Source organism: Pungitius pungitius, chromosome 21 (assembly GCF_949316345.1).
Source record: "Pungitius pungitius chromosome 21, fPunPun2.1, whole genome shotgun sequence".
In the NCBI taxonomy this organism is placed as follows: domain Eukaryota; kingdom Metazoa; phylum Chordata; class Actinopteri; order Perciformes; family Gasterosteidae; genus Pungitius; species Pungitius pungitius.
Genome location: NC_084920.1, coordinates 2,115,943 through 2,136,896, shown reverse-complemented (window position 1 = coordinate 2,136,896; position 20,954 = coordinate 2,115,943). Strand labels below are relative to the sequence as shown.

Sequence of the window (20,954 nt, the reverse complement as noted above, 5' to 3'; positions counted from 1 at the left end):
AAATCACTGATCTTTAAAAGCAGCTCTGCGGGGGGGAACGGGGGGGGGGGGGGGGGGGAGGGGGTGTTGAGTGGCACCCACTCCTCCTCTACTAAACACAAACACACACACACACACACTCCATCCACCGCGCTCTCTAATCAAGGAGCAGGCAGGCAGGACTCTGGGTCGCCACGGCGACACTAACAAGAGGCGACAGCTCCTCGGCGCTCGGGGCAACGACCAGCTCGGCTGTCGAGACCGCGGAGTGAGTCCGCCAGGCACGCACTGAGGCAAGGTTGGCTGTTTTGGGAGGAGGAGAGATGGAGGGGAGGGGGAGTGGGGGGGGGGGGGGGGGCGAGCTGGTGGTGGTGTAGATGCACGGGGAGTTAATGAGGAAGCGTGGATCTGAGAAATGACACAGCGACTTCCTCTTTTCATTCAGTCACACGTTTTTAAATAAGTGCGCATCTACACTTCATTCTGGAGAAGGAGAGAACCGAGGAGCACACACACACACACACACACACACACACACACACAAGCGCACAATCCGAACTGACGTGCACCCCTCACGGAGCCATCCAGCCCTGGGGCCTACTTGCAGAGTGCCGTTGCCCTCACTCCCTCACCCCTTCACCCCCCCCCTCCCCCCCACACACACCCCCATCTCCTCTGCAACACAGTTTAACTTCTGTCATTTAGATGAAGCAAGTGAGTCAGTCTGAGAGTGGCGAGAGAATGTGACAGGCTGGTAAATGGACAGGACAAAGAGGAGATTTATGAAGTATTAGTAAACCTTAATAATTCACCACACGACAGACCCGGGGAGCCCCCCCCCCCCCCCCCCCCCCCCCCAGCCCACCCCGTCTCTCTGGATGTCTCTCTCTACCACAGCGCCTGTTACCAGTCGAAACACAAGAAGAGTCCACAGTGATCTGAACTGACTCCTGGTTGAACACAGTTTTCTTTATGTTCTAAAATAATGTGTTCTCTTCAGAACAGAAAGTAAAATGTTGTGGTTACAGAACAAAAAACTCTGACCACGTCATGAATGGAATAAATGTCTGTGTTGGTCAGCAGATGGAGTTTTCACAGGAAAATCCAATAGCTGTTGAGATATTTCACTCCGGACTGAAGTGACATCGCCGTCCTTCACCTGCGTGGTAAGCAAACAAAGGAAGAACAAGGGGGGGGGGGGGGGGGGCCTCTGTCCATCCACCACCAACACGGCCACCAATTAGCTCTGACGGAGTTGAGCAGGTCACACCGGGTCCGACAGGCGGCCTGGAGGGAGACGCAGATGAGCCCCCCCCCCCCCTCGGCCCCAGCTGCTGCAGCGCGGCTCCGTCCTCAAACAAGCGCCGCCGTCTCCACGACAACTGCGGTCATGCCCGTGAGTGGCAGGTCCCTCAGAAGCCCCCCTCCCCCACTGGCTGCTCTTTTCCCCCTCCTTTGTATGTGTATGCTGGTAGCGGGGGGGGGTTACAGTGACGGGTGTCACCGCTGAGGCCCGGTCCAGTCTGCTGTGGCCTGGTGTGACAGCACTGCTGCCTGACCACCCCGCCCGTGACCCCCTCTCTCTCTCTCTCTCTCTCTCTCGCTCTCTATCCGCCGCCCCGCATCGCCCGGAGAGACGTGGAGGGTGATGGGGGCTGGCACCGGGGGGGCCTCCCTGGCTGGTGCCTTGGCTGGTGGTCTCTGTGGCCTATTAGTGTCTTGCTACGGGCCTGTCAGACTGACAAAACAGGGGCCTGTCAAATTTAGCAGGGGCGGAATATCGGAGATATGTATTCAAACGCACCGAGGGGAGACGGTGGCGCGGGGGGGGGGGTGGGGGGGAGTGAAGAGAACCAGGATGAGGAAACCACCGGTGCTAATGCCGACGCTAAGTGAGAGTGACAGGTGGAGGGCTGATCGGAGGGAGAGAGGGGGAGAGAGAGAGAGAGAGAGAGACAGTGGCAGTAGCTTCTAATGGCGGCTCGGTGTCCTGAGGAGACTCGTTAAGGGCCAGTCGGACACAGCCAGGATCTGAATGCAGGTAAACTGCTCCAAGTTTGGCCCAAACAGCTCGGAGTCACAGCACTTCCCTTAATGAGATCAGAATGATGAGCGCAGGTGTGTGTGTGTGTGTGTGTGTGTGTGCACGCTCTCTCCGGTGAAGCATCCCAAACCACAAAAGTATTTACCGGAACATTAATTGTTTCCTCTGTTGGCGAGCGCGTGAACCCGAGGCTCAACTTTTACCCCCCCCCCCCGCTGGCGTTTGCCTCACCTCCGGAGACACAGGGGGGGGGGGGCCCCTCGCCACGGACCCGTCCAGCAGGCGAAAGATGGCGACGGCGGGGGAATCAGGTGTCATGGCGGTCGTTTGACAAAGCCCGGCCTGAGCATGCATGCATGCATGCACGCGTGTGCGTGTGTGCGTGTGCGTGTGTGTGCGTGTGTGTGCGTGCGTTTGGGAGAGGGCTGTGACTCTCCCTCTCATGTCGCTGCGCGTTGCTGAGACCGAGAGGCTGATGCACAGTGGCAGCTCCCCCCTCGCAGCCACGGGCCCGCCCAGAGCCACTGCAGATGATAGTTTTAATTGCTTTCAATCTTTCAGGCTAGTCCCTGCCCAGTGGCGCAGAGTGCTCCTGTGTGTGTGTGTGTGTGTGTGTGTGTGAGATGTTGTTTTGCTGTGTTTTTGCTTGTGTGTGTGTGTGTGTGTGTGTGTGTGTCTGTGAAGGGAATTGAATTGTCGGAGGATGGTGTTCACATATGTGGTGTGTGTGTGTGTGTGTGTGTGTGTGTGTGTGTGTGTGTGTGTGTGTGTGTGTGTGTGTGTGTGTGTGTGTGTGTGATGAATGTGTTTGTCCTTTAAGAGAGAGAAGTGAACAAAGAGCATCTTCCTCGCTGCATCACATCTCCTTCACTGTTCTGCAGAAGAGGAGCGGCGGCGTGCGTTCATCAGACACACTCAATGCAGAGCGCTGCAGAGAGGAGTGGGTAATAAAACAAGACGGCTCCCGCTTTTCCGTAAAGGTTACGTTACGTGTGTTTATAAATAATAAAGTTCAGGGTTTTTCATGCAAAGACCTCAAAACATGCACTCACGTCCTTAAAAGCATTTTAATCGCGGTGAACTACAAAACCAACCCATCAATAATTCAGAGCCGATGTCAAGATGGCATCGCAGAACACGGAAAACAGCCAGAAGTGAAGGTGACAGCCGTTTATTCCATAAGTGTGAGCGGATTAAATCCTTTCTGCAGTAATGGCAACGATTTGACTCCAACACAACGGATGTGGAACAATGTATTTAACGATGCACCTTCATGGAGTCTGGTGTTTATTCCAGACGGCGGGTCGCCGCAAAGCTGCGTAGAACATTGAACCATTTTAACCTTTATTTATACGCACAAATTCACATTGTGATTGTGTTTGAACGAGCTACGTTGATGTTGTCTGGGACGGTGAGTTCGTCTCAATTCATGGCCTGAACTAATACGATATAATATCTGGTCTTTTGATAGACTTTTAATCCTAAGGATTTGAATTTACGGACCATGTGCAAAAAATATATTTTGTTAAGTAATCAGTAAGTTATAAACATTCGAACAAAGTCATCAAATAAAGACCACTGCTTGTTAGCATACAGCTAAACACATAGATGCATGTGAGATGATTTTATTCCCATTAAATACACACGTAGGCGGTTAATGTTCAATAATTTAGAGAAACATGAGAACAAACTAATACAGATTAAATGTGCAGGTCTGATGGTAACGCTCCCTCCATGAATCCAGGGAGCTACGTCGCCTTCTTCCCTTTACAATCAGTTTGATGCTCACAAAGCAGCAGAGTCCTCGTGGATAAGCCCAGAACGGCCTTCTTCTCACGGCTGCAGAGCGTTCACCCCGTGCAGCCGCAGCACGACCCCCACTGACCCGGGGCTGGGGAACACGCATCCCACTTAGGCCGCGGCGCATGTACAACAAGCCCCTCCCCGCTTCCCTTTTCACATCCAAACACACACACACACACACACACACATCTGGCCGGGGGGCAAATTAAGCCTCAACATTCCCACAGAGGCTAATCTCCATCCATTTAGAGGGCTGTAATATTTAATCAGGAGGCCCGCAGTCCGGGCCTGGCGTCGTGGCGCGGCTCATATGCTCGCAGGAGAGACCGGCCCCAGAGGCGAAGGGAGGGGGACCCGCCGCTAAAAGCCCCCCCCCATGCCTTCGACCACAGAGCGGCTGTACATCGCTGTACTGACTGGGTTGCAGTCTGATGAATAAACATGGGGTTTCCCTTTTTTTAATTATAAATATACTACATCAAAAAAAAAGATTCTTCTGAATAATTTCCTTTACGATTAAGCGGATGGTTATATTTTGTTAGTTGATGTTCTATTGGGGGAAAGGAGTTAAGTGACACGCCATATGTGAATGTTATATTCAGCTTGCAGGACAAACCTTTAAATACCTAATAAACCACCGCGGGGCCTTCGGTTCTCGATGTATACGGCTATAAAACAGAGATATTCCGTTATTTCTTTTCATCTTGTAAATAGAATGTTTACATTAGAAGTAGGTTAGGAGAATAATTAAGGCCAAAGTGTTTTATTATAAGCGAGCTAAGGGGCTCCTTGATAAGGTTTGGTCCAGGTCACTTATTGGGGGTGCTGTGAGGAAGGTCACACCGTGAGCGTTAGCCGACCTGTCTGGAGGTGTTCCACCGGAAAAGAGACAACCGCTCTCCCACGGCCCCCCCCCCCCCCCCCCCCCGGTAAAGGTCAGGTGTCTCACCAGGGGCGTGAAAAGGCCGCGCTGAAAAGGCTTCAGTCCGTCTGTATCACGATCCAGGGCTGCTGTGCCTGTCTGTGTGCGTCTGCACAGCACAGATACCGTTTGTATCTGACGGGACCTGCAGCAAAAATACATTCCCAAAAAAACGGAATGCCGCTGTGATTTTTTTCAATTTGTTTTTGTGAACGTACCATTTGAGTTGCTAGGCGTCGAGTGACGAAAACGCGTCGCCCGTGTGGCCTCTGTAACGCCTGCTCGCTGATTCAGACTGACTCTAATGGGAGGGCCTGGTGAATTTTTCATGCAGCCCAGAGGGAGCGGAAGAGAGAGAGAGAGAGAGAGAGAGAGAGAGAGACCTGTCGAGGCGTCAAAAGGTGTCGTGGATAGAAGTTTATGTCTCATCTTGAATCACATCCTTTGGAATGCGCAATTTTAAGCAAATTATTTTGCATTCTGAAAGATAAACAAGCTACTATAGATATTTGTTATAATCAGGAGACGTTCATTTTGCATCTTTTAAGCTTGCTTTTAACAGATTAAAGATGATAATGTGACCGAACACATCAGCCAGCAAACTATAGTCCTTTGGACAGGTTCACTTTTATGGGGGAATTTCTTTCTTTCTTTGCAGAATGGATTTTATTTAGTCTTAACTGCAGTGCCTTGGGTGCACATCTTGGCTTCTGTGAATGCCCACTTTTTAACGAATCAATCATCGTGCGGGCTACCAATCACTGAACCTGATAAACAAGACCAACTTCCGCTCTGTGAGCAAAAGCAAGCCGAATAAAGCCCCAGATCTCAATTTAATGGGCTGAAATTTCGGCAAGAAAGCTCTAAAAAAACACGATCCATCTGTTCAGTGCACACACACGCCACAGCTCACTCGGATAGCTCGTAGCACCGTCTTGCGTATGCAAATATGTTTTGCCTGGAAATCTATTTGGAGTTGCTCGAAGGAATCCAGAACGGCCCTCCTTCTGTCTCCCTCTCTCCTCTCGGGTGGAAGAGATCTTCACCAGCTCCGCACGCACAGGGACGTACAGTCTACAGCTTCAAACCACCACGGGGCCAATATGCAGATCTCACAGGCGCGCACCGGCGGGCCCTCCCAACCCCCCCCCCCCCTCCCCCGGCGGGACAAGGGCCCCCTGCAACCGTTGGTTGGGTAATACGCGCAATGGAGTGACACAGAGGGAATAATTATCCACTCTGCAAAGACGCGTCACGCTCGAACTACACACACTGCCGTCCCTGTGTGACAGAGACGGAGTGCGTGTGCGCCCACATGTTTACACACGGGGCAAGAAGAAGAAAAAAAAAAACACCATTTCAAATGGACAACACGAGAAATGAAATCTTAAGTTGTTTTCGATGACTAAAACGCACTCAGAGACCATTTTAAGGGCGATGGATGAAGATGCAGGATCCCTCTTGGGCAGAGATGCATCAAATAAGGAAATAACAGACCGTGTGTGTGTGTGTGTGTGTGTGTGTGTGTGTGTGTACCAGAGGGCTAAGGAGCCGGGCTAAGGCAGATGGTCGACAAAGGTGTTACCACACAGTGAGTGGGCACCGCGATTGATGCATTGCAACATCCAAGAAGGTGGAACATTTGGCTGCTGACCCGCAGTCAGAACTCACGGGCCCTGCCTCCTCCTCCTCCTCCTCCTCCTCCTCCTCCTCTTCCTCCTCATTTAGCTGCTGCGCGAGAGCCGACGGGTGATTTGGTTTGAATAAACACACGCAGCGAGAGCGCGGCTCTTTCCCGCCCCGGAGGGAGCCTGCATGAGCTGGAAACTTCTCCCGCGTCTCTGCAAGGAGGTCACGGCGGTGGTGCATGCAGGAGGAGGGAGGGGGGGGGGGGACGAGTGCACGGAGCCATGGAGACGAACTGAGACAGCGCGCCGGAACTGCGTTACACTCGGATGGAGAAGATCTGACCTTGAGCTTATTCCGAGGGGATTGTTAGTGAAGCGGCTGCATATGACTTGATTTGTGCAAGAAACACTTGAGCATCTTGTTCTGTCTGAGGGACACTGAGGACATGGAGACAAAGGCCCACCAGGGAGGAGAACAGGAGAAGCTCTGAGTGAGGACTTGTCTTACGGTTTAAAATGGGTCTTTTCAACCAAGCATTAATCACGCATTGACGTATGAACGTCTCTGACTTTGTGGAAGATCAGTGTCCCTGAAATAATATATAAAAATTGTTACTCCTTTAAAATGTTAAGATGATTAAAAAAGGAAACAGCAAAAGTTCTAAGACAGAAATTCCATCTAATTACAAACATTATTAGTAGGGCCGGGACTTTAGCGCGTTAATTACGATTAATTAATTACAATGTGAATTAAGATTAATTAATTACACAAAAAATAACACATTAAACATTTTTTACGCATTTTTACACTTATTTTTTGCACCGCGGAACGTTTCTCACTGGATGAGTTTCGGGAGGACCGTTTATACTGGAGCACCAACTAGCGTTCATGACTTCAGACAACAACAAACCACAGTGAACATGAACGAAGAAGCTGACGAGACCGTGTCGGGTGGCCCCGTGAATGGGAAATCTTATTATGATAAACACACGGATGGAAGCGTCGATAAGAGCGTGGTTGTGTGCAAGCTGTGCAACAAGGAATTCACATCGAGCCTCAAGTATCACCTCAACGCAACACAATTAGCAGCTAGCGTGGACGTACAAGGACCCACACCCAACCCACACTGCACCAGATGACTGGTTTAAGGACCAGGGTAACTAAGTCCACGTCTGAAAAAATAACCAATGTTCTCAATGTACTTGAAAGTGTTGGTCTACTTTAAAAAAACCTAGTTTACAGAAGGTCTACTTACCTATAGGCTACCTGAATTTCTGAAAGTACTATATTTCTAAATATGCTATTTCTACACTTGTCTGCTGGAATTGGTTGAACAAAAATAAAAATCCATGTGAAAAAATTACTTTTCACTGTTCTCAGGTCAAATATTTATGCAATTAAAATGCGATTCATTTCGATTAATTAATTACAAAGCCTCTAATGAATTAGATTAATATTTTTAATCGAGTCCCGGCCCTAATAAAATTTATTAGAACATATGTATATGTATATATTGAGATGCATCTATGAACCTACCCAGTGAGCACAAGACGTTATTTCAACGTTGAAATATGGTTGAAATCGGGTTGAAATGAGGTCTGAACGTCTAAGACCTCACTTCAAAGTATTTTCAACCGGCGAAAAAGTGCGAGAAACCTCAACGTGCTAGAAAAGGGTAAATTTCTCGATGATGTGTCATGTTGTAACGTAAGGTTGAAAGAGAGACTATAAGATCATTAAGATTATCATAATAATGAATGAAGTGGTAGGCGAAATTTGGTCTACGCAAAGACGTGATTTCAACGCATTTAAGATTTTTCTTAAAACGTCATGAATATGGAAATACAGAGTGTGTGTCGTTAACAATATGCTTTAAGGACAAAATAATGCGGGCCGTTTCAAACATTAGTTGAAAACACGTAACTCTGATCACATCTGTAACGCGCATGCGCAGGTTCTTGCAGAGCTTCCACCGGGGGCAGCGCGAGGGGAAGTGTGTCCGGGAGCAGAGCGACGTGAACGGGCTGATACAACCACGGCTATCGGCCCCAATACTCTGTAAGTACGTCAGTGTTTGAATGAAGCACACCTGAAACTATAACCAGTTATTTTACACGTGCTGCCCACTCGATACGGGAAAGACTGTTATTTTGGTAAGCTAGTTATCGTTAGCGCAGATAGTTTGCTAGTTAGCACGCTAGCACGCTAGCTTGGAGCATGCTAGCTCGAAGCATGCTAGCGTTCAACATAAACTGGACCTAAAGTAAACCTCCGTGTGTTTGGTGTTGCTTATGCGTTAGGTTGTTGCTGTACCCGTATCATATCATTGCCGTTCCCATTTCATGTAGAAAATACACGTTTTTAAAGCAACGCGGCCTAAACACCGATCGCAGCTGAATTCAACAAGTTGTGGCCTGTAAACAAGCTAGCCAACACATTGTAAGTTACTGCATGCTTAAAGCAACATTGTTAAGTATGGTACTGTGTAATATACCTGGAAATGTTACTCCAGAAATGCCATAAATTGTTTATAATGTCATAAGTAAACAATCTATAAATAAGGGTTCTAAAACACCTGCTGCTGTTATCATTATAAGTCACTTTTTTATTACTGTCATCAGTGTTGTGCCTGAAGGCGTTCATTGAACGATAGTTCATGAACTCGTTCATATTTTGGGCGAACGTGAACTGAACGTACTGTATTAATGCCCGATGAACGTCACTGTGAACTCGTTCATTCTGGTGTCTATGAACGGCGCGTTCTTTCAGGTTAACGTTGTTCAAATAGGTTGCCAGATTTCTATAGAAAACACACCGTAAACGCGCTTTAATAAGTATCGGAAAAAACACCAAATCTGGCAACACCAGCCTCCAGCGTTGCACTGCGCATGCGTCATCAAAAAAAATGCATGGAGGTGACAATGATAACTGTCGTGTTTTTATTCCTTATTTAAAAAAGACCATTCAAGCAGCATGTGTTTGAGAATGTACTGTAGGGGTGAACGCTGCAGCTGCTGCTAGTGTGGAGTGAATGGACAGCAACATTAAAGCAACAAAGGGGTAATGCTGTCCCCTCAATGCTAATGTGAACCCTGGTTGTATAAGGATTCAAAATTGAATATGAAGATTAAATCTGATGCATAGCTTCAGTGTTAAAACTGATCAAATAATTGCTGTCTGTGGTTCTGGGCTGTGGCAATAATTTTGAAAAATAATAGCTTGCAGCAACGTATGGGGAAAAAAAGAACTGAACTAGAACTAAACTGTGAACTTAGTTCACATTTTTAAGTTTGAACTATGAACTGAACTAGTTCATTTTAAAATTTGTGAACTAGTTCATGTAGAAAGTGAACTTTCCCAACACTGACTGTCATAAACCCAAATTACACACTTTGCCTTTTCCCTAAAGTCTTTGTTCTTCCCTCCTCACAGGTTCCTGTGGATGCAGGTTACATCTGATGGAGTTTGTCCCTGCAGTTGTCCTGCCTTACACCTGGTGTACTACTCTGAATATTTGAATAATTTCTGTGGTAGGAATTTATCGTACTGTACATCTTGTTCTTTCTGTATACAGCCACCCCTCCACTGTTCTCCCTTAAGTGTTGTCCAGTTGAAGGGAGTTTTATCTGTGCCGATGTGATGGTTTTGGGACAGGATGCTGCATGTTTAGACTGTAAAGCTCCCTCAGGCTTATTTTTCATTTTGGGTTGAACAACATAAAATGAATTGAATTGAATTATTTTAACATTTCTTTTTTAACATGTTGACAAGAGGCAACTGAGGGGTGTTCTGCGCATTCTGAATCATTGAAGTGACGATGAGGGAGACGGAGCTGATTTCAGGTATACGATCCGGATTCAAGTGACTCAGAGCCAGATCTTGTTACACAATCTGAAAATGAAGTGCCAATCATTCAGAATTACAAACACCAAATTCTAAACTAACTGGTTCAAGTTGTTGCTCCACTTATAATTTCATAGTTTATTTTCACAAAATAGAATTTATTTTTGTATTCTGTTTTGTATAGGAAAAGTGTTATATTGATATGAATAAATACAAATTAATCAAATTGTGTTGTCCTTGTTAAGGGCTATTGACATGATTGACAACTGTCAACAGCTGACTGTGTGTAACTTGTACTTTTCCAGCGAGCAATTTTGTAGTTGAAAAGACGTCTATGCCCCGACGTTGAAAAGACGTTGAAAATTGGTTTAAAAGTGAAAGTTGTTTCAACGTCTATTCGTAGACGTTGAAAAAACGTCAATGTTTAGACCTGTTTTCAACGTGATGTTTAATATCGGTGGTAAACGACGTGGACGTCATTTCTTTTTACACCTATAAAATAATGCTATAGCACAAAGTAGAGGACGACATTTTACCGTATTAAAAATCACGTTGATATGTGGTCTAAACATAGACGTCACATCTTTCTCTTTTAAACCATTTTGCAACGTATTTTAAACGTCGGGCATAGACGTCGATTCAACGTCTTTTCAACCAAAAGATGTTCACTGGGATAGTTTGTCGGGGTCAGTGATTTGAGGAAAGACTCAAAAGCCCCACAAAACTTCACACAATGAATTATTTAGGATAAAATGTGCGTGTTTTCATCCACGTCCTGGTTGTGTGTCCTCACTGCAGCCCTGTGTGCGTCGCAGCTCGGTAGCGGTGTTTAACACAGTGACGTCATGCGAGGAATATATTGCGTTAGCCCTTATAATATATATATATTGACCTTACATATATTTTTTTATAATAATTTTTTACCTATTATTTAAAAAAAATCTTTTCTGTGACATTTTTTGACCCTACATATTTTGACTTTTTTCACAATATTTCTTTTCCCATGACATGACTGGAATGATCTTAGATGGAGCAACCTACACGTCCCTGTCACTAATGCCAAATGCCCCAAATTTCTGTACTTTAAACCTTATCTGGGTTCAACCCTCAAGGGACATGGTGGCTCTTCCTAAATCATTTTTTAGTTTTGGGTAACTGACATTTAGAAAAAATCATAATGGGATATTGCCCCAGAGACGGATTGGTGCATCTTGGAGGATCAAGCATGCTATTCATCCTTCCTGCATTGGTAAAGGCACAAGTGAGTTGAATTTGAATGTAACAGAGAATTGGAGGGTGGATGCCAGACTGTCAGTTTTAGGTTGTCCACAGGATGCCCTGAAGTAGACAAACATGTGATTGTCTTGAAAAATGCCCTCAGAGGCTGTAATAAGTTTCATGTCAGTGTGACCACTGAATGAGACACATCTGCTCATCTTCACCCGTCAAAAAGGTGGAACCCTATAGGCTACGTAGCATGGCTAATAAGTGCTAAAAGGCTAAAGCAAAGCAATTAACATCAAATTCAATTCGTCAGCAAAAGATTCTTCCATCATAACTCACTTGTGACTCGACTTGAGACTTGTTGGCTGTGACTTGTGACTCGACTTGGGACTTGCTTCGTCTTTGACTCGACTTGACTCGGGACGCGAGGGCAATGACTTGAGACTTGCCTAACAGTGACTTGTTCCCACCTCTGGTGGCTACGTAGCATGGCTAATAAGTGCTAAAAGGCTAAAGCAAAGCAATTAACATCAAATTCAATTCGTCAGCAAAAGATTCTTCCATCATAACTCAAGTGAACGCGCCGTGTGTTTCTGCATAACCCCTAGGGTTCACTTCTCAGAAACAACCGTGGGGACAATGCCCCCACTACTACCTCCGCGGTAGTGTGCTCAAGACTTGGCACGAGCGGGATTTGAACCCACTGGCGGTGCGCACAGAGGCTTCTGGGCTCTAGCTTGCACCCCTACACTACCAGTCCTGGTCACATTTTGGCAACTTTGATTCATCCTATTTAACCTTGAGCATGTGAGTTAAACCTCAAAAATCTTTTTAAATGCTTTTTCCTCATGTGGGCTTGAACCCACAACCTTCAGTTGTAGTGCAGAGGCTTATGTCAGCAGCTCTTCCACTGTGCTACTTCACCACACACTAACCAACCCTTTGTTTCTCGTATTTAACCTTGAGCATGTGAGCTAAACCTCAAAACTCTTTTTAAATGCTATTTCCACATCTGGGCTTGAACCACAACCTTCAAGTGCAGTGCAGGGGCTTATGTCAGCAGCTCTTCCACTGTGCTACTTCACCACACACTAACCAACCCTTTGTTTCTCGTATTTAACCTTGAGATTGCTACTCAAACCTGAAGTAAAGCCAAAAGCTCAATCCCAAGACTGGGCTTGAACCCACAACCTTCAAGTTCAGTGCAGGCTTGTGGCAGCAGCTCTTCCACTGTGCTACTTCACCACACACTAACCAATCCTTTGTTTCTCGTATTTAACCTTGAGACTGCTACTCAAACCTCAAAACTCTTTCAAAGCAGAAGTGATGTCTGCATGAAGGGGCATGAACCCACAACCTCAGACAGCAGGTTGGAGCCTGCAGCCCTTCAGTTGTTCCCTTGTGCTATTCAAGCACATGCCTCATTGTGTCCGTTTCTCATATTAGACCATGGGATTGTTTACTAAACCTCAAAACTGTTTCAAAGTTTACAGTTTGAAGCCCTGACTGCAACCAAACCCTCCTTCTGAGAGAGCAGGTTTGAACTGAGGATCCTCCACACTTCAGCCTTCCTGCTATCTCCCTGCACTGTTCCACCACACACCTGTTGATGCTTTTGAATCCAACCTCAATTCTCATAGATTCTCAGGCTGGAATCCACAACCGTTCCATACCGTTATAATAGAATTGCAGGTCAAGTAAAGTCATATAATGGCATTTCTAATAAAGCCCTAGTTGATTTCACTACTTTTATGCTGTGATCCTTATTACACTTTTTTCGACATGTGTGCTGATGCCCGCGTGTGAATTGAGAGGATCCATACCGACTCCCCTATGGAGCTAAACCAGTCTGAGGGTCCTCCTCAGCTGAGTGGAGAATAAATCCCGGAAGAAATAAACACGTTTGACACACGGCACCTTGAGGAGAGAGAATCAAATCCCAAATGTGGATCAGAAAGGTCAGCTTTGATTCCACTAGAGACACCAGAACTCAGGATGATTCACAGTGTCACTGTTTGTTTAATTTATTAGTTATGCATACGGAATGATTTTATTTCAGACCCAAAAGCGATCTTACATCAGTGGAAACTTTCAAAATTCATGAGCGAATGCGCTAACCAAAGGCAACATTATGGCGACGGGTATTAAACGTGATAATTGCTATTTGTCTCTGTGAGCAGTAGAATCATTAAGTCAACAGTAAAAATAATGCCATTTATCATTAAGTGCATCAAACAAACACGTTTACTCATTGCAGGTTTTTGTAAATGTTCCTTTGTTACAATATGTTCAAGTCTAACAAAAAACAGCTTTTTAATGTATTCTTACTTGTAATTTAGTACAATAATAACAGCAACATTTTAATTCGTTTTTAGTGGTCCCATTAATAACCTCAGTTCATAACTATGTCATATCAGATGATCTGTTTCTATTGGATGTGAACTAGTACAGTGCCACCCTATGGAAACATCTGGCACGTCGACTCTATATTTACAAATTGGTTATTTCAAAAGGCTGAAGGTCTAAAACACCACAACGTTGCGGTGTGCTACGTACGCATAATCCTTTTTCTGAATTTTTTTTTACCTCGTCACCCAGAGGTCAAGAGACTATTTGGCTTTACGGAGGAACAGTCGCGTGCCTACGGGAGGAATTCACACACCAGCATCAGCCCGACACAGAGCCCTAAAGCCCCGCCCCTCTCCGCGCCGGACCGCGCCGCCAGTCAGTCGTCGTCCACCACCATCACGTTCCCGTTCAGCTCGTACTCCATGGTGCCCCAGTCGAAGATGTTGCCCTTGGGCACCTTGTGCCCGTAGTGCCAGGCCTGGATGGTGCTCCTGGAGAGCACGGAGTCCCACATGTTCACGTCGGTGATCTCCCCCACGAAGCTCTGCACGGCCTCCAAGCCGCCCAGGTGCTTGTCCGGGTCCTGCCCCAGCAGGACGGTGCCTCTCGGTCGGATGGAGTGGCCGGGCTTGTACACCTGGTAGGCGCTGCGCCGCCCCTCCACCCAGAAGGCGGAGAGGCCCGTGCGGGACTCCCAGGTCAGGCAGAGGCTGGTGCGGAAGGTGGTGAGCGGCGGCAGGTGGAAGAAGGTGCCGTCGCCGCTCAGGTAGAAGGAGACGCGCCCGTCCATCTCGCGCCACACGTTGAGCTCGTCGTAGTCGGCCGTGCGGTAGGCGAACAGGATGATCTGCCGGTCCTCCGGCAGGTCGGTGGCCACGCGCATGCACAGCGTGAAGGCCCTCAGGGACATCTCCTTCTGCGGCAGCAGGGCCACGAAGCTGAAGTCCGTCTCGTAGGGGAACACCAGGACTTTGTCGCTCAGACCCACTGCGGGCGACACACACACACACACACACACACGAAAGAAAGAGGACATCGGGTTGAGCAATGCACGCTGGGACACTTCTGGGGGGACATTTTCTTTTTTTTCTTTGTTAGGCTCATACCTTGGGTGGCGGACGAAGGCGTCAGAGAACATCCAAGGACAGCAAGTAGTCCCACAACAAGCCTCGCAGCGTTGACCTTCTTCAAACACAAGACATCCATCATCATCCTCCTCATCTGGCCACGTTGTGGAGAAACGGCGCGTCTCACCATGTCGATGCGGGTTTGTTTGTTCCTCGGTGTTTTAGTGAAGGCAGTCCCACTCGCTGGTGTCCCGGCCCTCTTCCCTCCCAGCACCGGCCACGACGTCAGCGCCCCCCCAACCCGCGACAATGGGCCTGGTGTGCGAAGGTCCACATGTGACCGATGCAAACACACACCCACACACACACACACACACACCGACCCGTGTGTGCGATGTCTCCCGATAGCAAAGAACGCAACTTAATACTAAATGAGACGTAAACGGAAATAAGTTTCTACCAAGCCGAGCCCAGAGTTAACAGGCAGACGGGACAATGAGGAACAAGCTGTTATGAATATACATTTAACCAAAAGGTTTTCATGCATTCATTTTAGCATCTTTTTAAGGTCAATAATAATCATTTTAAAACCAGATGATTTTATTGTGATCATGATAAACTTGTGCAACAAATGTAGGTCACAAACTACAGAATCATTAACAGACGTTGAGTCAAAGAACAAATACTACTTTTGTTTCCATTAGATTGCTATTGACTGACTCGGTTTCTGTTTAGTGGCGTCACGAAAAAGACAAAACAGACTCAAAGTTCACGGTTTAATGGGGACAAATGAAAACTGAACCAGGCCTTTATGTTATCAACATATCTACATTTAATACAGTTCCTCAAGCTCTTGAGATTAAAAAAAGAAAAAAAAAAAGAAAAAAGAACCCTATTTTGTCAAGAAGTAAAATCTGATACACAAGCAAATTATTTACACTGCCTGCACAGAGACACGAACCGGCGACAGGCCGCAGAACAACCTGGAAACCACCGCTGGTTCTACAGAGAAGCCAAACATCTGGACTGAGGTGTGGATGCGATACATGCGGTCATCACTCATCCAGCATTTCTACGGCAGGAGGAGGTCGGTGCAGCGACGTCACCGAACACTAAATCCAGCGAAAGACAAGTCTCACACCGAAGGGTTCCGGAAGCTGGGACATTGTACGGGGGGGTGGGGGGGGGTTCACAAAATGAACAGCAGAAAGGGGAGAACAATAATTACCGTCCTCTCGCCCCTTGCATAGGAAAAAAGAAAATTCACTTGATGAGAGTCCAACGAGCCAAACACGACGTCCAAGCACATTTTCTTTTGTTGCTATGAACACAGACGGCAAAGAGCGTCCCTCAAAAGCAGCTCATGTGACCTCCCGATAGTCAAAACATTACTCCACTAATATCCAGCTATGTGAAAACGTATTCAGCGGGCGCTTCCATCGGTTCAAGGCCGCTTCTCATGAAAAACCTTTGTACTATCGAGAAAAACATGAAGGAATTCCTGTAGTTCAGGTCTAAACCGAGGAGCAGTGTGCATACATTCAACTTCTTTAAATTGTCTGAAATGGTGTTCGATTGATATGCAAGAAAAGAATATATATATATATATGTATATATATATATATATTACAGTATGGGGACATGGGTGGGTTTGTTTGGAGCGCCACCTGGAGGCAGCGAGGGGACTTTGTTACGTAGAACTTACACAAAAAAAACAGTCACTTTTGTGGTAGAACTTTCCTTTTGGCATTTTAGTTACCAATAATGTGATTGTAGTGGGAATACGCGTCGACATTTAATGGAAAAACTCCTGGAGTAAAGGCTAGATCAAAGTACAACGTATTCATGTATTCAACCACCTGTGAAACACTGCAGTGCAATGCTGATGCTGTCAAAGGATTGTGGCACTCAGAGAAAGGGTGGGGGGGGGGGGGGGGGCGCATGACAGACCTGAGAACGTGGCCCCTTATTTAAAGAAGGGACTCAGGCTTGAGAGACTTGATACAGCAAGAAAGGAACAGGAAGAGGAATGAGAGAGGACATATAGAAAGGGGGGGCCTTAAAGGGAGCGGCAGAACATGAACAGCGAGCCTCAGGGGGGGGGGGGGGGGGGGTTACAGCAAAGATAAAATGTGGGGAGGGAGCGGCGGAATGAGACGGCTCTTGCTTGTAGTTCCCCGCTTGTATAGAGTACATCTCCGGGGGGGGGGGGGGGGGGAGGGGGTCTGTTCTCTACAGTCTCGTGTTGTCCAGACTTCTGTTTGGGCGTGATGGAGAGATGGGAGCTGGGGGGGTGGGGGTGGTCCCTTCAGTAGTCCTCCACCCAGCCGTTCTCCTGGATGAAGGCGTCGATCACTTCCTTCATGGCCAGGTTGGGGATCAGCTGGTCCTGGGTCAGGGGGCTCCTGGTGACCGGGTCAAAATGGCCAACCCGCTGCATAGAGAGCAGGTAAAAATGTTAGTGTTGAATTTACAGAAAACACAAATATCTGGGTACAACCATACTACTACTACTAGTAACAAGGGATTTGAGGCATTAACCAAACGCAATAGGGAAGAAAATCAATAGTATGGATTTGACACTTAATGGCGACTGAATACACCATTTGCTAAGAAATTGCATTCATATGGATGCTTACACTGTGCGTCCTGACAGTCTGACAGATGACCCCAAAAAGCAAAAGGAGATCTGGCCTCGCAGCTGACGCCTGGCTTTACCTGTAGGTGCTCCTCGATGTCCTTGCGATCGTAGGTGATTCCGCTGGGCGTGATGCAGGGCTCCCTCATCAGCTCAAAGCTGATCTTACCACACAGGTAGTCTGGGATGTCCCGCTTCTGAACAGACGACAAAGTGCGGGGTTACATGGATAGGAAATCAGGGTTAGCTGCAGCTCAGATCTCATCCTGTTCTGGTCTGGACCAGATTCATTAGTGTGCTGCTGCCTCGGAAATACACATTAATGTCTTCTGAAACAACATCCAGTCAAAAGTTTAGATGTATGTATTACATGAAAATGCTCATGATAAAAATATCAAACTGTTGAGATATATTCCCAGTACTATGCTGAATCCCTGGGCCTTCACAGCTTCCAGCAAATACAAAGCAAACACCCTGTTGTCAGTCAGTGTGGTGTCACATCAACAAGACCATTAAGACCAGCTCACATCAGTCAACAAACGAGTGACTATAGCACGGATTATTAAACACCGCTATCCCTGGCAACCAAAAAGTGACGGTGACCATAGCAACAGCGACGACTGGATGGGGAACGGAACCGTCTTTCTAGGGTAAAGGTGCATTTTTCTCAGCTGCAAAAGTCACTGATGGTGAAAGATCATTGGAAAATTCGACAAAAGAAGCGATGCAGAAAGCATTTCCACGCACTCAAATTCTAAAAGTCTGAAATGAGCCTCCGTAACTGTGCGTGACTCCATTTCTCCTGTTGCTATGTCAACGATCAAAGAAAATGGTGTTAAGTAGGTGTGTACCGGGAAGACGCTTTAGTGTGGGTGAATGCGATCAGTGTGTGCCGTCTGTTCATCAGCCGTGTAATGGATGGTGGTGACCTATCCACAGTGCTGCTGCTTTCTAGTCAAAGCATGAAATCCAGCCCGCACATAACCGGAATGACTCAGTGTGGGAAGAAAATACGACTTATCTACTCTTACATGCTCAAATGAGATGAAGAATACTGATCTACTCACTTTTCTTTTCTCATCCACTTGAGAGAAGAGCTCATCCATGTCCATTAGATACTTGTCCTAAATAGACCAGACGTATTGATGCATATTCAGTCAGGATGTATCGGGGTTATTAAAATAATAACAATGAGAAATGTCCAAGACGGATATCAAACTTACAGTTTTCGATGAAATCTTGGCAGCGTCGCCTCCATTTTGATTGTCGTCCTGTTTCTCTTTGTATTCGTCGAGTTCTCTGCCAAAAAACAAGACGTGACCCAAATGCCTGTGATCTTCGATCTTCATTCAGCGATGCATTACCCCTCAAAGGAGCCCACTGCAGCTTCCTGACCCCCCCCGTCTCACCTTTCCTTCTCAGCCAGTATGAGTTTGGTCAGGTAGGCATGCAACTCGTTCTCCTGGTTGATGCGCTTCTCCTCGATGCTATTCCACCGCTTCTTCTTTGCGATGCGCAAGGCGCTGGGGATGTCATCTCCAAAATTCAGTCTTTGTTCTTTCGCCAGGTTATAAGCTGGAGAAGACAGTACAACGGCGTTATAGGTATACCATGAAAGTGTTTCCTACAGTTCTCCCCTTCCAACATTTGTCGTTCCATAGACAACACATCAACAATTTAGAAGTAGTATTCTAATAATCAAAACCCCGACGATGCATAGTGTAAAACCTCCGTGTGCTGTGGCCAATATAAGAGCGAGCTGCCTCTACAAACTGCTTGACCCCCTTGGACTCTGTTCGGTCTGACCTTTCTGCAGGTTGCCGATGGCCTCGTCGTAGTTCTCCAGCTCCAGGTGACACTGGCCCAGGAAGAAGTGGGCCTTCACAGACTGACTGTCCAGCTCCAGCGCGTGCTTACAATCCGCCAGGGCCTTGTCATGCTGCTGCAGCTTCACATGGCACAGAGCCCGGTTGGTGTAGTACACTGCCACCGACGGATTACGGTTCTGCGAGACAAACCAGACAATAAAAATACAAAAAAACCACATTATCATCACCTGACTACAAAAAGCCTCACCAAAAATTGCATTGGTTATACAAGACGCTGCTTTGTTGGAATAGTTTTTGTTGTTGTTGTTGCAAAATTCGACTCACAATAGCTTTGCTGTAACACGTCGCAGCCTCCTGGTACTTGCGGCAGAGGAAGAGCCGGTTCCCCTGCTCCTTCAGCTCCTGCGCGGTGGAGCTCTTCTCCGGGCTGCCGGCCATCTTCTCCACCGGCTCCGCGGGGCCCGCCTCGCCCTGCTTCCCTATCCTGTTCCCCGTCTCTTCGGCTGGCTAGCTGACCGGTTCCCGGAAAGGCGCTTGTTGTCCCTCCTGGATCTCCCCTAGCTGGATCGGAGACTCGGGTGAACGTCGATTCGCCGCAACGCGCCCGCAATACGCAACGCTACGCCTGCCTTAGGTGCGGTCCTTGGTGCCACAACGGGCGGCGTTGGTTTAACTCGCTGACGGTGCACACAGCTTAGAACATGCAGCGAGGCGGCTGGACTGCCGGCGAATGATCTATTCATTCGACGAACGTCGGTAGGGACCCGACGAGCAGCTAGCCAAATAACGTACACTCACGCTGCAAATCGGCGCAGGGCTACACAACCGAAACGCCCGAAGGGGTTGGAAACAAATGGCGTTGGCATTGTTTTAAGGGTGTGGCTCATTAGCTGTGAGATATAAGTTGTTGCAGCAGAAAGCATTGAGACGTTAACTTGGTAAACTGTAGCGATCAAGGAACCTAACGTTGACGTTAGCTTGGTAGCTAAGCTAGCATAGTAAACTAGCGCTTTGTTATCGATTTACGACGGGCGTTTATTGCCTCTAATAACACAATTTATCAGCAACTGATTGGATTAGGGGCATTATAGGCCTGGAACGTCGTCTTTGTATTTATCTCATATGTAACTCGACAGCGCTATAAGCAAAATAAAAAAAGAAAAATTAGCTAATGCTAGGTTAGCTTCTCTGCTACATAGCCTATTGCCTTCTATTTTTCGATCCATGCCAGCTATTGTTTGTACCTGGGACTCGCAGTTCGCACAACTTACCTTAAAAACGTAATCTTACATCCAGGTGAAACGGAATTTATATGGTTTGATATCTTTATCGTTATTTTTCTCCCCATACGAGCTGTCATGACAGGTTGTTGTTATGCTGACGTCAAGCGCATTCGCGACGTCGACGGAAGCCGAGAGGACAAAAAAAGCAGACGCAAACATGCCTTCCACCAAGGCTCGTTAATTCCGAGGAAATGTGAATTAAAAACAAATAAAATAAATGTCACGGACTGAGCATGACATTTGTCAACTGATTTGTGTTGATTGCGATGTGATGAAAGCTGTTTTCTACTCCAATGGGTGGAGAGAACCACAACACAAAGTACCAGCCCGCAGATGGCGCTCAA

General features: G+C 47.0%; 2 protein-coding genes and 1 long non-coding RNA gene across 4 annotated transcripts; all 3 read right to left on the bottom strand.

Annotated features, from left to right (window-relative positions):
* Positions 1 to 13,443: 13,443 nt before the first annotated feature.
* crp1 (C-reactive protein 1) lies at positions 13,444 to 15,150 on the bottom strand. Of its 2 annotated transcripts, XM_037463389.2 has the most exons (3): positions 15,048 to 15,150; positions 14,900 to 14,978; positions 13,444 to 14,780 (listed from the first exon to the last, which is right to left on the bottom strand). In XM_037463389.2, exons 1-3 carry the CDS (start codon positions 15,048 to 15,050, stop codon positions 14,170 to 14,172), a joined length of 693 nt encoding a protein of 230 aa, XP_037319286.1. In that variant the 5' UTR covers positions 15,051 to 15,150; the 3' UTR covers positions 13,444 to 14,169. The 2 variants fall into 2 exon arrangements, with proteins under 2 accessions (XP_037319286.1, XP_037319284.2); XM_037463387.2 differs by having other exon boundaries at positions 14,900 to 15,121.
* A 472-nt stretch (positions 15,151 to 15,622) lies between these two features.
* LOC119212715 (uncharacterized) lies at positions 15,623 to 17,066 on the bottom strand. Its single transcript, XR_005119836.2, has 2 exons — positions 16,381 to 17,066; positions 15,623 to 16,328 (listed from the first exon to the last, which is right to left on the bottom strand). It is a non-coding gene; the product is annotated as an uncharacterized LOC119212715 (long non-coding RNA).
* Positions 17,067 to 17,077: 11 nt separating this feature from the next.
* Positions 17,078 to 20,750, bottom strand: stub1 (STIP1 homology and U-Box containing protein 1). Its single transcript, XM_037463378.2, has 8 exons — positions 20,599 to 20,750; positions 19,652 to 19,888; positions 19,305 to 19,503; positions 18,908 to 19,073; positions 18,722 to 18,797; positions 18,566 to 18,622; positions 17,579 to 17,695; positions 17,078 to 17,294 (listed from the first exon to the last, which is right to left on the bottom strand). The coding sequence occupies exons 2-8, from the start codon at positions 19,763 to 19,765 to the stop codon at positions 17,169 to 17,171; spliced, it is 855 nt and encodes a 284-aa protein (XP_037319275.2). The 5' UTR covers positions 19,766 to 19,888; positions 20,599 to 20,750; the 3' UTR covers positions 17,078 to 17,168.
* Positions 20,751 to 20,954: the final 204 nt, after the last annotated feature.